Here is an 18,054-nt window from a genome sequence, read left to right as displayed (position 1 = left end):
ACTCTGTCGTTTCAAAATTGTTGTCCCTCATATCCATCCAAATTATTCTTCTTTTTTTTAAATGAGGTGGTCATGCTGAAATCATGTGTCAGCGCATAGCTGTGTGATAGGGTGATACTCCCAAATATCCTCAGATGATGTTATGAATGAATTATTAATGGAAATACTGTATAGTCCTGTCAATATAGACATAAAAAAGGGGTGTGCTTGCAATTTATATTGTAGTTTTGATTATTTAATAAAGGCTATTATTTGGGTACATAAGAGAAGTCCAGAACCAATTTCTTCATGCAAATTTCCTTGTGCTAGATACAGGGTGGCCCAAAAACCTATTATTTTGGGCTCATTTTCCAGTTTTCTACTATTTCTGTCTAATCTCGTAATCGGACAGAAAAATTTGCTTTCTCCTTTTTTTAGATTCTCCTTTAGGAGCATTGTTGTCAGGTGTACCTGGAAATCTATATGAGATAGAGCACTCTACCTTGTCTCAGATTGTAGGGCACAAAAATACGCCCAGAGGGTTTTTGAATTATACATCTAAATGGTAACAATCGGAAGATATTGTTGATCAAAAACTAAAATTCATCAAAATTGATGTTTTTCTTCAAGTTTCATTCATTTTTGAAAAATCATAACTCAGTACTCATTGGAGATAGAGAGTTCCAAATGATCTCATTTTATTAAGAATTTTAGAATCTAAAAAAAGGAGAAAGCAAATTTTTCTGTCCGATTACGAGATTTGACAGAAATAGTTGAAAACTGGAAAATGAGCCGAAAATAAAAAGTTTTTGGGCCGACCTGTATCTAACACAAGGAAATTTTGTATGAAGAAATTGGTTCTAGACTTCTCTTATGTACCCAAATAATATATTAAAAAATCAGAACTACAATATAAATTGCATGCACCAATGTATATAGTGACTGGACTAGTAGTAATTACATGGAATCCTATTATAATTAAGCGAGCAATTTCTGTATATATTTATGTGGTTATTATGGGTATTGTCACAATGTATATCGTAACTAGTGAGGGGAATTGATTTTAGAGCTAGTTTTGAAGATGCTCGCTCGGTAATCTCATCATAAGATCTTGTTGTTCAACGAGTGAGACAGGCACTGAGCTACTGCTCAACTATGCCTCACACCCTTACCCCCTCCCACTCGGCTGCCGAGGGAGGCTCGCCGAATAGTAGAGAAGAACAGTCTAGTACAGTCGGTCGAGAACTAGTGAAGGAAGCAGCACGCGGCAAGAAAGTGAGTATAGCTTGTGACCAGAGTCTACTCCTACTCCTTCGACTACTTCGAATTGCGCCTTCTATTAACTGGAGTTAATAGAAGATGCTGGAAGCTCCAAGATACAACACTCGCAGGAAAGCGAGTATTGTACGACCACCTCTGCGACTTCTAGCAGCCAGCTTGCCTGATTCGACCAGTGGCGACAAGTTGGGTTTTGGTCTAAAACCTGACTGGACTCAGGAACATCACGAAGAGAACCACGAACAGCAAGAGGACCTTGAGTAAGGCTTGGGAAGGCCTTTCTCGACCCCGAGACACCGATCCTAGCCGCAGGAGACAGCCGGTTCCCGAGGTGAGGGACCCGGTGACCAGCAGTGACGCCTGGTGCCAGGGCTCTTCTACCTTGCTAGTTCCATCGGGAATAGCAAGAGGACCTCGAGTAAGGCTTGGGAACGCCTTTCTTGACCCCGAGACATCGATCCTGGATGCAGAAGATAGCCGGTTCCCGAGGTGAGGGACCCGGTGACCAGCAGTGATGCCCAGTGCCAGGGCTCTTCTACCTTGCTAGTTCCATCGGGAATAGCAAAAGAACCTCGAGTAAGGCTTGGAAACGCCTTTCTCGACCCCGAGACATCGATCCTGGCCGCAGGAGACAGCCGGGACAGCCGAGGTGAGGGACCCGGGAACTAGACGAGACGCCTAGTTCCGAGGCTCTTCTACCTTGCTAGTTCCAACTGGAATAGCTAGAGGACCTTGAGTAAGGCTTGGGAACGCCTTTCTCGACCCCGAGACGCCAGTCCTGATAGCCAGAAACGCCGGTACCCGAGGTGAGGGACCCGGTGACCAGCCGTGACGCCCAGTTCCGAGGCTCTTCTACCTTGCTAGTTCCAACTGGAATAGCAAGAGGACCTCGATTAAGGCTTGGGAACGCCTTTCTCGACCCCGAGACGCCAGTCCTGATATCCAGAAACTCCCGGTACCCGAGGTTAGGGACCCGGTGACCAGCCGCACCTTGCTAGTTCCAACTGGAATAGCAAGAGGACCTCGAGTAAGGCTTGGAAACGCCTTTCTCGACCCCGAGACGCCACTCCTGATAGCCAGAAACGCCCGGTACCCGAGATGAGGGACCCGTTGACCAGCCGTGACGCCCAGTTCCGAGGCTCTTCTACCTTGTTAGTTCCAACTGGAATAGCAAGAGGACCTCGAGTAGGGCTTAGGCACGCCCTCCTCGACCCCGAGACGCCAGTCCTGATAGCCAGAAACGCCCGGTATCCGAGATGAGGGACCCGGTGACCAGCCGTGACGCCTAGTTCCGAGGCTCTTCTACCTTGCTAGTTCCAACTGGAATAGCTAGAGGACCTTGAGTAAGGCTTGGGAACGCCTTTCTCGACCCCGAGACGCCAGTCCTGATAGCCAGAAACGCCCGGTACCCGAGGTGAGGGACCCGGTGACCAGCCGTGACGCCCAGTTCCGAGGCTCTTCTACCTTGCTAGTTCCAACTGGAATAGCAAGAGGACCTCGATTAAGGCTTGGGAACGCCTTTCTCGACCCCGAGACGCCAGTCCTGATATCCAGAAACTCCCGGTACCCGAGGTTAGGGACCCGGTGACCAGCCGCACCTTGCTAGTTCCAACTGGAATAGCAAGAGGACCTCGAGTAAGGCTTGGAAACGCCTTTCTCGACCCCGAGACGCCACTCCTGATAGCCAGAAACGCCCGGTACCCGAGATGAGGGACCCGTTGACCAGCCGTGACGCCCAGTTCCGAGGCTCTTCTACCTTGTTAGTTCCAACTGGAATAGCAAGAGGACCTCGAGTAAGGCTTGGGAACGCCTTTCTCGACCCCGAGACGCCAGTCCTGATAGCCAGAAACGCCCGGTACCCGAGATGAGGGACCCGGTGACCAGCCGTGACGCCCAGTTCCGAGGCTCTTCTACCTTGCTAGTTCCAACTGGAATAGCAATAGGACCTCGAGTAAGGCTTGGGAACACCTTTCTTCACCCCAAGACGCCAGTCCTGATAGCCAGAAACGCCCGGTACCCGAGGTTAGGGACCCGGTGACCAGCCGTGACGCCCAGTTCCGAGGCTCTTTTACCTTGCTAATTCCATCGGGAATAGCAAGAGGACATCCAGTGACGATCGGGAACGCTTCTCCTGTACCAGAGACCATACTCACGGTAGACACCAGATCCTACCCCCTATTACTCCCCGCCCAACCCTGTTAGGCAGTGCGAAAGCACGGCCCCTCTTTCCTAAAAGAGGGAATCACTTCAACAAAGTACTCAAGGCCCTGTTCCAACCCCCGACTCGAACGAGGGTGGTTGACGGACACCACACCAAGCCTCCCGTCCCTGCTGCGGCCCACCCCAGACGGCGACTGAGTCTAGCCGGCCCAGAGCGACACTGGGAATTTTAGTAGAAGAAGGTGTGGGCAAAAATGTACTCAGAGTATGTATTTATATCCAAAGGATCTCGAAAACGGCTTTATCGATTTTGATGAAATTTACAACATAGTAGGTTTATGATATAAAAATTCGATTGCACTGGGTCTCATCCCTGGGAAAACTCGCTGAACGACATTAAAAGGATAATTCATCCTTGGAAAAACAGCAGAGACTTGGAAGTGAGTGAGCGAAAGCGTCTGTGGAAAATCAAAATATCTCATCCCCGAAATTCATAAGCCAGCTGTAAAATATAAACACGACCTAAAAGATGAACAAACCTTAAGGGTTTGAAAGGTCAAATTATTCATAATTAATGAAATAATATCGGGGCACCGAGCTTCGCTCGTTATTTTTATTTATTGATAATCAGAACACAATTCTTTGAAATGATCGTGTTTATATTTTACAGCTGGCTATACATCAGCTTATGAATTTTGGGTATGAGATTTTTTTCCACAGACCGAGTGTGTCTCACTCACTTTTTTACTATCCACAGACGACGAAAGTCTCAGCTGTTTTTCCAAGGATGAATTATCCTTTTAATGTCGTTCAGCGAGTTTTCCCAGGGATGAGACCTAGTGCAATCGAATTTTTATATCATAAACCTACCACTATGTTCCAAATTTCGTGAAAATCGTTAGAGCCGTTTTTGAGATCCGTTGGACATAAATAACAATAAATAAATATGAATAACCAAATATAAAAAATAAAAATAAATAACCAAATATAAAAATATATACAGAAATTGCTCGTTCAATATAATGGGATAATAATCATATTAATAATAGAAACATATTTTCGCGATATGTTCAAATCCATCATAATTTTCAAAGTTAATCATTATTTTAGTTTTAAGCTATTAGTGAGTGATATTTTGTTATTCAATTTGGTTTGTAAACAATCTAAATTAGAGCTTTTCTGTTTTCAAATGTTTGGACTGAAAATTGGACCTGATTTCAAGTGTATGGAACATAACCTACTTTTTGGACTATTTAGTGTATAAATCAAAATTCGGGGAAGGAACATTTTTGGGCTGTGCCTGTTAGTCTTCCCCAATCATTTTAAAGAATTGTGTTCTGTTTCTCAATAAATAAATAACGAGCGAAGCTCGATGCCCCGATATTTAATACTTTATCTGATCAAATGATAAATCACAACCATTTTTTTCTTATGCACCTTCAATGTTATTTGTTATATCCTGAACAAGGACGAAGGAGTTGGTAAATTTTGTTGTTCAACGAACTTGATCTGTAAAATGCTTCGAAGAGTACGTGTTCAAAATTTGAAGCTGATTGATCAAATCTTTCAAAAGTTATAGTCGAACATAAACACAGACGGACGACTTCAAGTCACTACAAATAAATTATAATTAACTAGAAATACAACATACCTTATTTGAAGGATTATCCTGAGGTGAATTGGATGAATAAAACAATGATTGATGCACAGTCAATCTTATAATCATACTTCACATAATAAAGGTTGAGAATTGCATAGGAAAATATACAGTATAAAATTTGATCTTTCATATTTTGTTCGTTTCGACAATCATGGCAAGTTTTTATGCAATTTTGCAATGTATAAAAGTACCTTATTACTAATATAAGTTTTCATGCAATTTGTGAGATCTCTAAATTTCACCCATTGAAATGCAAGTGATTAGTTTAGAATGATTGATTGATTAAAACATAAATAGATATTAAGTAGTAGAAAGATTGAATGCCGACTATGCTAGTAAGTTATGTAACACTTGTTTGAAACAATTATCAATGTAAACCTTGCTTTAACTCAATAACTTATAAAAAATTCTTTGTTCGTAGCTCAAATCATGGAGATTAAGTTGTATTACAATTCATCTCTAGCGTCTTCTTTTGAAACAGCAATAAATTCACTCTCTTCCAATTCAATAACTCCGCAATCAGCTATGATGACATCTTTTTCTGGCCTGTCACGACCATCGGTCTTTGTAAGTTCCATCTTTTTGACAATATCCTGAAACGAATGAAATTAGTACAAGTCAAAAAATGTATATGTCACAAAGAAAAATATAACGGAACTTCTAGATATTAGTGTTCTTTATTTTCATTAAGATGAATGAAAATATTTTCAATATGTTATTTCTAAGATATTTATATATTGATTTTCAAATTTAATTAATTAGCATGTTAAAAGACTGATCATGAAATAATAATTTGTAATCAGTCGAGAAAAATTGCAATTAAAGTTTGATAATAAAAATAACTGGAAGAAATTTCATATGACGAATATTACCGTATATCATATTAAGAATATTATTTGATCATAGAAGATTAATTGATATGACGGATCCAAGATGGCGGAAAAAATTTTTGAAGCAAAAAAGATTTTTCAATTCGAATAGGATCCCCAATGAAACCTACTGTCTAATTATCCTGTTCAAAAAATATTTATTCCCGCAAAAATGACATAAAATAAAAATTTAGACACTTGTGTAAGTAGAATAAACAATTCATGATAATGAAGAATGCTAAAATAAAATAGATTAACATATCTATTGGTATATGTGAACAAAATGAAAAATAATTGTAATAACAATATAATGATAAAGTCTCCTTCAAATACCTACACTACACAGTTATCTTTATAATATGAGGAAATAATTTATATGGGGACGATACAACGGTTCAGGTTACTGGTAAGGATGATAGCGATGTTATGATTTGGGCTGAAGCGGCTATGCTTCAACTCAACCATTGGTCATAATGCGTTGAAGTTGAATATGACTAAATCCAACTATATCAGATTTACCGTGAAGGGACATGGGACATCATAATGAACCTCCAAACCTGAATGTTCAAGTGGGAGGGAGTGTTTGTATGTTGAGGTAATAGTTTTCTTGTAGTGGAATTGCAAAAGAATATGAAATGTGATAAACACTTTGGAAAACTTATAAAAATGCTATATCATGTACTTTCTGCGCTGAGAACTGTATCCACTATAAAAACAAGCCCAGAAGGTGTATCATGGATATTTTATAGCCCTACAGCATCTTATTTTGGGAGAATAGTAAGAGTAACTTATATACAATATTTCAGATGAAGAAGATAGGTGTTCGTGTTTTGGAGGGCTTGCGGCCATCCAATTCATGTAGACCCATTTTCAGGAAATACAGGTTTCTCACTGTCCCAAATTCCTTGAGACTAAATTTTGTCTTCAAAAATTTGGAGAAATTTGGAAGAAATCAAGTTTGCAATGGTTATGGCACAAGAAGAGTTCAGCTGTATATCAGTGCTCGGCTCACAGTCTGACACTTTTGGAAAAAGGACCATATTATTCAGGCCTCAAGGTCTTCAATTGTCTGCCTGAAAGAATAAGGTTATGACTGTGGTAGTGATAGGCTATTCTTGCCTTCAATTACAAAAAATGCACTTGTAAAAGCGTGTCTCTATACTACGGAGAAATGTTGCAGTGCCTTTATACTTTGAGTTAATACAAATGCATACACTTTGCATAGAAAAATGTTCATGACATGTTACATGGAGCTGAGCACAGATTCGTGGCTTCACGTAACAAATAACAACAACAATAATAATAATTTAATAATAATCACTGCCACAGATGATAATCATCATAAATTCAAATTCAAAATGACCGGCGAATCACTCAACAGTGTATTGCAAACCATGTTGGAATATCCAAGGAACGTGTCGGCTTCATTATTGAAAAATTGGGATACTGTAGAATCTGTGCACGATGGGTACCATGCCGTCGACAGACGAGAATAAACAGTGTCGATTGGAATGCTTTGAACAACTTATGAAGCGCTACCATGACAAAGGAGACGACTTCTCATTATTAAGAAGAATGAAAAATTAAAGAGTCTTGAATTGAATCTCAAAAGGATTCACTTCCTCAGCAGTTGAGAATTCGATAACAGCGCGTTGTTAAAACACCAGAACACGAAACTTTCACTAACCAAACCAAACTGGACGGATGAAACACCTTCAAACTGCACAGCAGCCATGTAGAACATAAATAGTACCGTACTTCCACAAGCTACCAGGCACGCTTCTCAAGTTTATTTGGTTTGTGCTCCACAAGCATGTGTGCATTACTTATCAGCCTACCCTCCTATGTTCCTTTTTAATTGAGCGTCGACATATATGATGTAAGATATGTAATTTTGAATTTTAAGGATAATGTAAGAGGAAAAGGAATTTCCTCCATTGTCAAATACTATATAAAAATCAGACTAAAAAAATCACGAATAATGATAAAATTATTATTCATAAATTATCATGCAATCAGAATAAATAATAAAAACTAAATCATGATTAATCAGATGATTGCAGTTAATAACTCAAACCAACATAGTATTTTCTCTCAATCTTTCTCTGCCTGATATTTCAACTCGGGCTGACCAGTTGACAGTGTGTCTTGTAGGAAATTAGCTTTTGGTTATAGTTGTTTACAACAGATGATTAGCATTGTCGATACGCCAACCCACACACACATTGGCCGTTTCCACACAGATAACTCGCCGACACGACACAACAGGACAGAATTCACTGAGATGGACAGTATTAGAAGTAGAGACTATTATTTATAAATTATAAGTATTAGAAGGAGAGGCTATTGTTTATAAATTATAAGTATTAGAAGGAAAGGATATGGTTTATAACTTATAAATATTAGGGGTAAAAGGCAAAGGCTGGAAATCGATTATCTTGATTACTCTATACATTTTTAAATAGGACTATCTTGATTCCATATGTGTTTGTCTAATGATAGTTCATAATAATCCATAATTCAAAATGTCTCCCTTTTTTAAGTGTTAAAAATGTTATTTAATGTTAGAAGCTGCTGTCAAACAGCTGTTTTTCCTTCCAAGCCTTTTGCGAGAATAGCTTTTTCGTTAAAAGACATGTCCGTTCTCACATGCTCTACACACTTGTCCTATCGTTAGTGGCCACCCCTTCTATCAATCATTTTTAACACTTGAAAAAAGGGACATTTTGAATTATCATTAGACAAACACTTATAGAATCAAGAAAGTCCAATTTAAAAATGTGTATAGTTATCAAGATAATTGATTTCCAGCCTTTGCACATTTAAATATTAATTTTTATAGGCTCACCATTCCTTTCAATATTTTTCCAAAAACGACATGTCGACCATCCAACCAGGGCGTCTGTTTGACAGTGATGAAGAACTGAGAGCCGTTGGTGTCTTTGCCGGCATTGGCCATTGACACCCATCCTGCACCGTAGTGCTTCAGCTTGAAATTCTCATCTTCGAATTTCTCACCAAAAATGCTTCTGCCTGTGAAAATAATGTAAAATACAGAGACAATTAGTCTGAATTGAGTACAATTGAAATATGATTTCTACCAAAGAAGTACAAAATTATCATTGATTATTGGCACGCTGCAAATACTACCTATTCATGAGATGAGATGATCAAACAAATATGCACTTGGCAGGGTTCAAACTCACGAATATTCCAGCACTATTAGTTTGTTCAAAATCTAAACGAAGAAGGTGATCATTGACAGAAACAGAAGAGCGCCGAAATCCAACCAAAAGTAGGAGAGAGATTAGGATCGTAATCGATCCAATCGATATTTTCTTTAAATTTATCATTTAAAATTCCTTAATATGGAAAAGACATAAATTATCATATTTTCTATTCTTTGTATACTTGAATTTTGAAAAAGGTTAAGCCTACTATTAAGAAAACTACTTCTAGTAGAATACTCTGGAAGTAAGTACTGTATTAATAATTGAATACATTCGAAAAATAAAAATCTTAATAAAAATTAGAACCACATATAACACACTATATTGAGATTTTTTGCATTGATCTTGCATATATGTGTGTAAATTCCTTTAAATTAGGTAATTTTACAGTGGTTAAATGTAAATGGGTGCTGTTGTTATATTCGGTGTGTGCACCCCTACATAATATCATCTATATAATATAATAAAATAAAGGAAAGTACTGGCTTATATACGGGTTAGGAAATTCACGAATGATGCATCATCACGTCTGAACTACTGGACTGATTAACTTGGAACTTTACATATAGATTCTTTATTTATCGAGGATAGATAGGCCTATTCTAAATTCTCAAGATTTCATTACGTCCAGTTTTCAGTTTTTATTTTGACCCTTGCGGAGCATGGGTAACCTGCTAGTAATGAATACGAGTATTATTAACTTTTCACTAATAGTAGCTACACATCGTAGTGGAGAACTGATAATGTAATACTTTAATAATTCAGCCTTGCGTATCAACTGACCTTTTCGCGTACCCCAGGTTGAGAACAGCTAAGTCTTGGGGGCACATGATGTACCATCCTCGTTCACCGCTACACTACAATCACATTTTTTTAATGGTTAATGCCTACATCAGCTTTCTGCTTGTGCGTGAGCAATGGAGAGTGAGAGGGTGATTTGATCTGATGAAATGATCAAACGTCCATGTCTACGGCGGGATTCGAACCCATGACCAGGTAGCGCTAACAGAATGAAGGGTGTAATGCCCTATGGTTTTTATAAAATAAGCTGAGAGGTCGAAGAAATTACAGCGTTGCCAAATTTTGTAAAATTGCAACTTTCTCAAGTTTCTAATTCAACCACAGAATTACTTGTAGAATAACTTCCCCGATATTCCAGTAGTGCTGAAAAAGATTCAGGGAAGAAGGATTAAAAGAAAATTCTATTTTTTTTTTAATACAATTGAAACTCATTTTGAATATCACTATAATAATATTTAACTATAATTTGGTACCGTATTTTAATCATTCTAAATTCAAAATTTCTAGCTCATATATATTTTTGGACAGAAATTTGAACTTTAACTTTCCTCAGTAAGAACATAACCTATTTTTTCGGACATTTTATTATTTATCAAAATTTGGGAACAGAATATATATATTCATATGATTTATAATTATCATATTCATATGATTTGTAATTATATCAACAAATAAATCACTTCCTCAGAATTATGAAGTGTCGTAATAAGTAAGGATTTTACATAAAAATAACGATGAGAATGTCTTCTTTCTATTGGTGTCTGGATCATTTCTAAATTACCAGTAGTTATTTTTCAATTAATGATTATGTTTGTCAATGCGAGACATTTCGAGCAGAGACCAAAAATTTTAGATATGCTACACATTTTTTGTTTCAAAAGATGAGTGGACGTAGAAAGTTACTCGGAAATAATTGATATTAGTTTTTCAAGTGTCAAAAGTGGCCGGAAGAACGTATTTCGGCCTCTCAGGAGTTTCAAAGTCAAGGACAGTGGCTGAACGGTGTGCTACCAATATGCTACCAATAGCTGGAACCAACAAAACCATGAGACAGAATGCTTGAAAATACAGCGACTGCATGCCACATTATTGTAGACAGTGAGAATGACAACCTTGCTTTGAATAGTCCAAGCAGTGTTGCATGGCAGCCTTCTCATTGCAACCAGTTGCTTGCAGTTTGCAGTTGAAATATTTCATTCAATTATCCTGTAAATTGTCAGCCTTTAGCATGAAATTTAGTACACAATGCATATCATGAAGACGCTTTAAAATTCCTTACGAGACCAAAATACGTTCCTCCAACTAACTTTGATAATATTGGAAAAATAATTTCAATTATTTCTGAGAAACTTTCTCGCTTTTACCACCCACTTATCTTTTGAAACAAAACAATTTCTAGCATGTCGTAAATTTCATGTTTTCTGTTCGAATTGTCTTGACATTGACGAAAATAACCATTAATTAGAAAATAACTACAGGTCTGATAGAAATGACAGACACCAATAGAAAGGAGACATTCTCACTGTTATTTTGAAATGAAATTCTTACTTATTACCACACTCCATCATTCTGAGAGAAGTGATATTCAAAATAAAAAATATGTATAAAAAAGGAATTTACTTTTAATCCTTCAAGCCAGAAACTTTTTCAACACTTGTCGGGGATGATATTCTACAAGCAATTCTGTAGTTAAATTAGAAACTTGCAATTTGACAGAAGTTGTCAACGCTGTAATTTCTTCGGATGGAGGCCAAGTCTCAACTTATTTTATACAAACTATAGTCAACTCGGCTATCCTGGCCGGCTAAGGTCACGCTTATTAAATGTGTTTAATAACTGATATAACTTACCTCCTGTTCCATCCCCTTTGGTAAAATCACCTCCCTGAATCATAAAGTCTTTTATAATACGGTGAAATTTACTTCCTTTGTATCCTTCTCCTTCTGGTTTCTTTGCTAATTCCATAAAGTTTTCAGCAGTCTTGGGTACAGTTTTTCCGAAGAGTCCAATTTCAATCTTTCCAAGATCTTCATCTCCAATTTTAATAGCAAACCATACCTAATGAAAAAATCCGCATTATAATATTGAACTAGAAGCCTGGACTTAGTTGGGGAGATAATATTAATTAAATACCGTAAATGATAAATATGAAATAAATATTAGAAAATAATAAATATGTATTGAAATACTATTCAGTTACACTTTTATACAGGCTACCTTAACATTTTTTCAAGATGTTTTAATTTTTTTCAACAAAAGTCGATCCGGATTTCCGGATAATTATAATATACGGGTGTGATCACATTCAATGCATATATGTCAAAGTTCACGTCGAATAGCAAAATGAGGCGAAAAACAAAATCTGGAAAGTGCCAAATATTATTTTGATCTTCACTTTCCGTTTGGTAGAATAGTAAAAGCGAAACAATGTAGTAATAAGTGGATTGATAATGGTATTGTTGACAAACATAAAAGGCTAATTAAAATGCATCAGTGATACAGGAAATACCAAAGTAATATAAACTTGAAGAAAACTATAAAAGCACATAAAAAGCATCTAAAAAGAATTATCCTCTATAAAAAAAATAATTATATTGACTCAAAAATAAAAAATCAACAAATGTAAACATAACAATATGGCAATATAGCAATTTTGGGGGCACTTTAGTATATGGGCCGCGGAATCTAGCATTGAGACCCACATAGATCGATAGAGGAGGTCAAGACAAGTTCAACCATGTATAACACTGTTGTCGATTTCCAAGGATTAGCTGAAAAAACATGGCGGAAAGTTAGAAATTTTTATATCAATTTTTATTTTTAATAATTCTTTTTATGGCTACAATATGTTTTAAACTAGTGCAATCTTATGTAAAATTTGACGAGGAATCCAATGAAACTAATTTCAGGTTCGTAACTTAAGTAGTTTTTGAGATATTGCAAAAAATGTGCAGAAAAGTGCAAATTTTTTACTTTAACAAAGGTTAACTTGTTTTCATGATGATAAATAGGTATTTTAAACTATTGGATCTAGCAGAATCATAAATTCTAAAGGAAAAATCCCACCCCAGCCTCCTTTAACCTAAGCTTTTCCTAACCTAAGCTTTATCTAATCTAAGCTTTTCCTAATCCAAGCTTCCCCTAACCTAAGCTTTTCTCAAACGTAGCCTAACCCAAGTTTTTTCTAACCTAAGCTTTACCCAATCTTAGCTTTTTTCCTAACCTAAGCTGTTCCAAACCTTAGATTTTTCCTAACCTAAGCTTCCCCTAAACTAAGTTTTTCCTAAACTAAGCTTTTCGCAATCTTAGCTTTTTTCTAACCTAAGCTTTTCCTAACCTTAGATTTTTCCTAATCTAAGCTTTTCCTAACCTAAGCTTTTTTCTAACCTAAGATTTTCCTAACCTAAGCTTTTTCTAACCTAAGATTTTCCTAGCCTAAGCTTTTTCTAATCTATGTTTTCCTAACCCAAGCTCCCCCAACCTAAGCTTTTCTCAGACCCAGCTTCCACAAATCTAAGCCTTTCCTAACCCAAGCTTTCCTCAACCTAAGCTTTTCTTAGACCCAGCTTCCCCTAACCTAAGCTTCTCCTAACTTAAGCTTTTTCTAATCCAAACTTCTCCTAACTCAAGCTTTCCCCAGACCCAGCTTCCCCTAACCTAAGCTTTTCCTAACCTTAGCTTTTTCCTAACCTATGTTTTTCCCAACCTTAGCTTTTTCCTAACCTGAGCTTTTCACAACCTAACCTTTTTCGTACCCTGAGTTTTTCCCAAGTTGATCTCTTTCTAAAGCAAGTTTTCATAACCCAAGCTTTCCCTGACCTAAGCTTTTCTCAGACCCAGCTCCCCCTAACCTAAGCTTTACCCAACCTGAGCTTTTCCCAAAACCAGCTTACCCTAACCTAAGCTTTACCTAACCCAAGCTTCTCCTAAACAAAGCTTTTCCCAACCTCAACTTTTTCCTAGCCTAAGCTTTTCCTTATCTACAGTTTCCTAACCCAAGCTTTGCCCAACCTAAGCTTCTCTTAGACCCAGCTTCCCCTAACCTAAGCTTCTCCTAACTTAAGCTTTTTCTAATCCAAACTTCTCCTAACTCAAGCTTTCCCCAGACCCCTAAACTAAGCTTTTCCTAACCTATGTTTTTCCCAACCTTAGCTTTTTCCTAACCTGAGCATTTCCCAACCTAACCTTTTTCGTAACCTGAGTTTTTCCTAAGTTGATCTCTTTCTAAAGCAAGTTTTCATAACCCAAGCTTTCCCTGACCTAAGCTTTTCTCAGACCCAGCTCCTCCTTAGCTAAGCTTTACCCAACCTGAACTTTTCCCAACCTCAACTTTTCCTAGTCTAAGCTTTTTTCCTAATATAAGCTTTTCCTAAACTAAGATTTCCCTAACCTAAGCTTTTCCTGACCCTAGCTTCTCCTAACCTAAGCTTTCCCCAATCTAAGCTTTTCCTAACCTAAGCTTCCCCAACCTAATATTTTCCTGATCCAAGCTCCTCCTAACCTAAGTTCTTCCTAGGTAGCAAGAAATGGAGTTGCAATATTTTTATTTGACCAAATATCTCGAACAATTTTGAGTTTAGGCAATCAAGTGACTGAACGTTTTTCTTTGGAATTTATCATTCTACTGAATCCAATAGTTTAAAATACCTATCAATCACCATGAAAACAGGTTCACCAAAAATTTGCACTTTTTCGCTCATTTTTTGCAATATGTCAAGAACTACTGAATTTACGAACCTGAAATTGGTTTCATTGGATTCCTCGTCAAATTTTACATAAGATTGGACTAGTTTAAAACATATTGTAGCCATAAAAAGAATTATTAAAAATAAAAATTGATATAAAAATGTCTAACTTTCCGCCATGTTTTTTCAGCTAATCCTTGGAAATCGACAACAATGTTATACATGGTTGATCTCGTCTTGACCTCCTCTATCGATCTATGATTGTAGGTTACAATGCTAGATTCAGCGGCCCATATACTAAAGTGCAGCCGCAATCTTTAACGATATTATTTTTTACGGGATACTAGCCCAGCAATAGAGAAAAACTGAAAACATCGACTACAACATTGTTTTATCATTTAAAGGTTACGTCTTATAGAGACACCGGCTTTCAAATAACATTTTGTTGATAATTCATTAAAAATAATTACTGTAAGAGATATTATTGTATTAAAATTTATAGGTAGATTATTGAATAATATAAAAACGGTGGAAAAACAAATGATAAACTTTGAAAATGATTTTATTCATGCTGATAGAAACATTATTACCTTTGAGGTTACTTTTGGTCCTTTCTTTTGAGCTTCAGATTTTGTTGCTCTGTCACCGATCAACACAATCAAAAAGACAAAAACTAAGAAATTCCAATATCTTGGCATATTTTAAACTTGTGAATACAGTAACATAAGCTTCTGAATAACAAAAAAGTAAAGAAAAGTTTTAAAACTTAATTGTACGTGTCATCAAACTCATCAATCCGCACCGTTCACGTTCAGCGATCAGCGTTCACATCGGTGATCAGAATGCCAAAATTGGGTCGATGACAAACTGGGTCCTCGACAAACTGGATCCTAATTTCACACTGACGACAAATGTGGTCAGCGACGGAGTGGGTCACATTCCTGAGAAAACACAGTTTGTCATGTCATGAGGCGTCAGATGCGGTCGATTTTCATTTCTGCACCTCTCGACAAATGGGGTCAGTGACAGAGTGGGTCACATCCCTGAGCAGACTCAGTTTGTCGTGTCAAGAGGGGAGAGGCGACAAATGCGGTCGATTTTTATTCCTACACCTACCGACATATGCGGTCAGCGACAGGGTGGGTCACATTCCTGAGCAGACTCAGCTTGTCGTGTCAAGAGGCGACAGATGCGGTCGAAAAAATGACCCACTTGGTCGTCGACCCAGTTTGACCCTATACCTTTACATCAAGATCAAAACCTTGATCTTGATCATAAAAAGCTTGCACACTGTCCACAGTATACATACAGTACGAAAACTTGGCTATACCCTGACGCCAAAATCCGTCATCTTGTTAGGAAGCGCCGCATTGTAATAGTATTGATGGTAGGTTCGGATCACTTTAATGATCTGGATCAATTGATCTGGTTCACTGCCACGAGCCAATCAGAAGACCAGGATTGGAACTTCCCAAGGTCACGTGACGTGTTTAGTATTGGGGTCATGTAAAAAGCATTGGTTAGATAGGCGTTTGATTACAAGTTTCCATTCTGTATCTATTCTGTGCACTGTCTCCATTGATATAGAGAATAAGATTAAGAAGAGCGAAGTCCGCTATGATGCCACTGCGCTAGTGTAGCTACCAGAAATTTCGGGCAAGAAGTCGGGTATTTGTATTCGCTGTGTAGAAAAAGAGCCTTTTTCAAATGATAATATTTCTTTATTGAAGCAATAAAAAATATTCAAAGTATGGTAGTTTCATGCAGTGCTTATGGATGTACGAATCTGCATGCACCAGATAAAAATATTTCTTTTTATACATAAGTATTTTTATATTTTCATCGGTCATGTTTCATGCAGGCTAAGCCTAGTACCAAATGATCGTTCAAAGAATATTGTGCTTAGGTTGATTCATTATCATTATTTGCCAAGTAGTAAAATATAAGTTTCGCTAATATTATAATAAATATTTTATTTCCACAGATCCAATATAGGTATCCATATTCCATTCATTTGTCTTATATTGTAATATTTTGTGAACTATGAAAATATTGTATGCTAAATTTGTATTATAAAAAATATTATTCGCTAAAATTGTCTATAAATTCTTCATCATTGCTATCGTTTTATTTTTCCCGTTCTTATAATATGTAGTTATTTATTATCTTATATTAATATAGGAGTATAGAGTATAGTTAGGTACCTATATACTTAAGTTGCAAAACGAATGAGAAACAGTTTCACGGAATATTGTGATAATGGTTAATTTATTATCATTTGCCATCTAATAGAATATATGGTAATATTAGCGATCTATAATTTTTGTTTGATTTTTCCCGTTCTTATAATATGTAGTTATTTATTATCTTATATTAAATATAGGAGTATAGAGTATAGTTAGGTACCTATACTTAAGTTGCAAAACGAATAAGAAACAGTTTCACGAAATATTGTGATAATGGTTAACTTATTATTATTTGCCATCTAATAAAATATACGGTAATATTAGCGATCTATAATTTTTGTTTTATTTTCTCCGTTCTTATAATATGTAGTTATTTATTATCTTATATTAAATATAGGAGTATATAGAGTATAGTTAGTACCTATAAGTTACTCAAGTTGCAAAACGAATGGAAACAGTTTCACAAAATATTGTGATAACAGTTAATTTATTATTATTTGCCATCTAATAAAATATACGGTAATATTATTGTTCTATAATAAATGTTTTATTTTCCATATCCTAAATACATGGTAATAGGAAAATATTGTAAAAATGAGATTCATTTGCTAATAGAATGGATCAAAATCTGTAGTGAGGTAGGTTCACTAAATTAGATGTTTGGTCGAGTTAAAAATAATGTTCAATGAACAAAATCATTGTATCATAATATGGTAATGGAAATGACGAAAAGTTGAAAAAAAATTATATTGGAATCCATCAAGTATGTCGAAAGATATAACGCAATGAAAGTCGATGTTTTCCCATATAAGTCTGTCTGGGCGCCTGACTTCTTGCCCGATATTCAATGGCGACGAGAAATGAAGGAGGCATCATGCTTCCAAACGCATTTATCAAGTCATCTAACTATATATATCAATGACTGTCTCAGACAGGCGACGCTCGCTGGAGAACTGCTCCTTTCTACTGCGCAATCGTAGTATCTGTTTGAGTAGGAGCAATTTGTTACCTGCTACTTGGAAATAACTGTTACTTTGTTTTTCGTGAACCAGTGAACGTATGAGCATGTACAGTCAATAATTATAATTTACCTCACATGAAAGAGGAGATTCTGTCCTTCAAATCAAGACCAATTACCATTCTTCATCATTTAGGGTTACCGAGATACACAGTTTTGGATATATAAATTGGCCATTCTCTCTTGTA

The 18,054-nt window shown here is 36.8% G+C and overlaps 1 protein-coding gene across 1 annotated transcript; it reads right to left on the bottom strand.

Moving 5' to 3' along the window:
- Positions 1-5,116: 5,116 nt before the first annotated feature.
- On the bottom strand, positions 5,117-15,560 carry LOC111050613 (peptidyl-prolyl cis-trans isomerase B). The gene is made up of 4 exons (XM_022336959.2): positions 15,253-15,560; positions 11,828-12,035; positions 8,795-8,979; positions 5,117-5,670 (listed from the first exon to the last, which is right to left on the bottom strand). The coding sequence occupies exons 1-4, from the start codon at positions 15,358-15,360 to the stop codon at positions 5,524-5,526; spliced, it is 648 nt and encodes a 215-aa protein (XP_022192651.1). The 5' UTR covers positions 15,361-15,560; the 3' UTR covers positions 5,117-5,523.
- Positions 15,561-18,054: the final 2,494 nt, after the last annotated feature.

Source organism: Nilaparvata lugens, chromosome 2, assembly GCF_014356525.2.
Source record: "Nilaparvata lugens isolate BPH chromosome 2, ASM1435652v1, whole genome shotgun sequence".
NCBI classification, from domain to species: domain Eukaryota; kingdom Metazoa; phylum Arthropoda; class Insecta; order Hemiptera; family Delphacidae; genus Nilaparvata; species Nilaparvata lugens.
This window is presented reverse-complemented; position numbering and strand designations above follow the sequence as displayed.

What these genes read in the sequence shown, in the direction of transcription:
- LOC111050613 (XM_022336959.2), bottom strand. Translation starts at nt 15,360, where the DNA reads ATGCCAAGATATTGGAATTTCTTAGTTTTTGTCTTTTTGATTGTGTTG. An exon ending in GACCAAAAGTAACCTCAAAG is followed by an intron (nt 12,036 to 15,252) that starts GTAATAATGTTT and finishes TTTTTTCATTAG; the next exon opens with GTATGGTTTGCTATTAAAAT. An exon ending in CAAAGGGGATGGAACAGGAG is followed by an intron (nt 8,980 to 11,827) that starts GTAAGTTATATC and finishes TTATTTTCACAG; the next exon opens with GCAGAAGCATTTTTGGTGAG.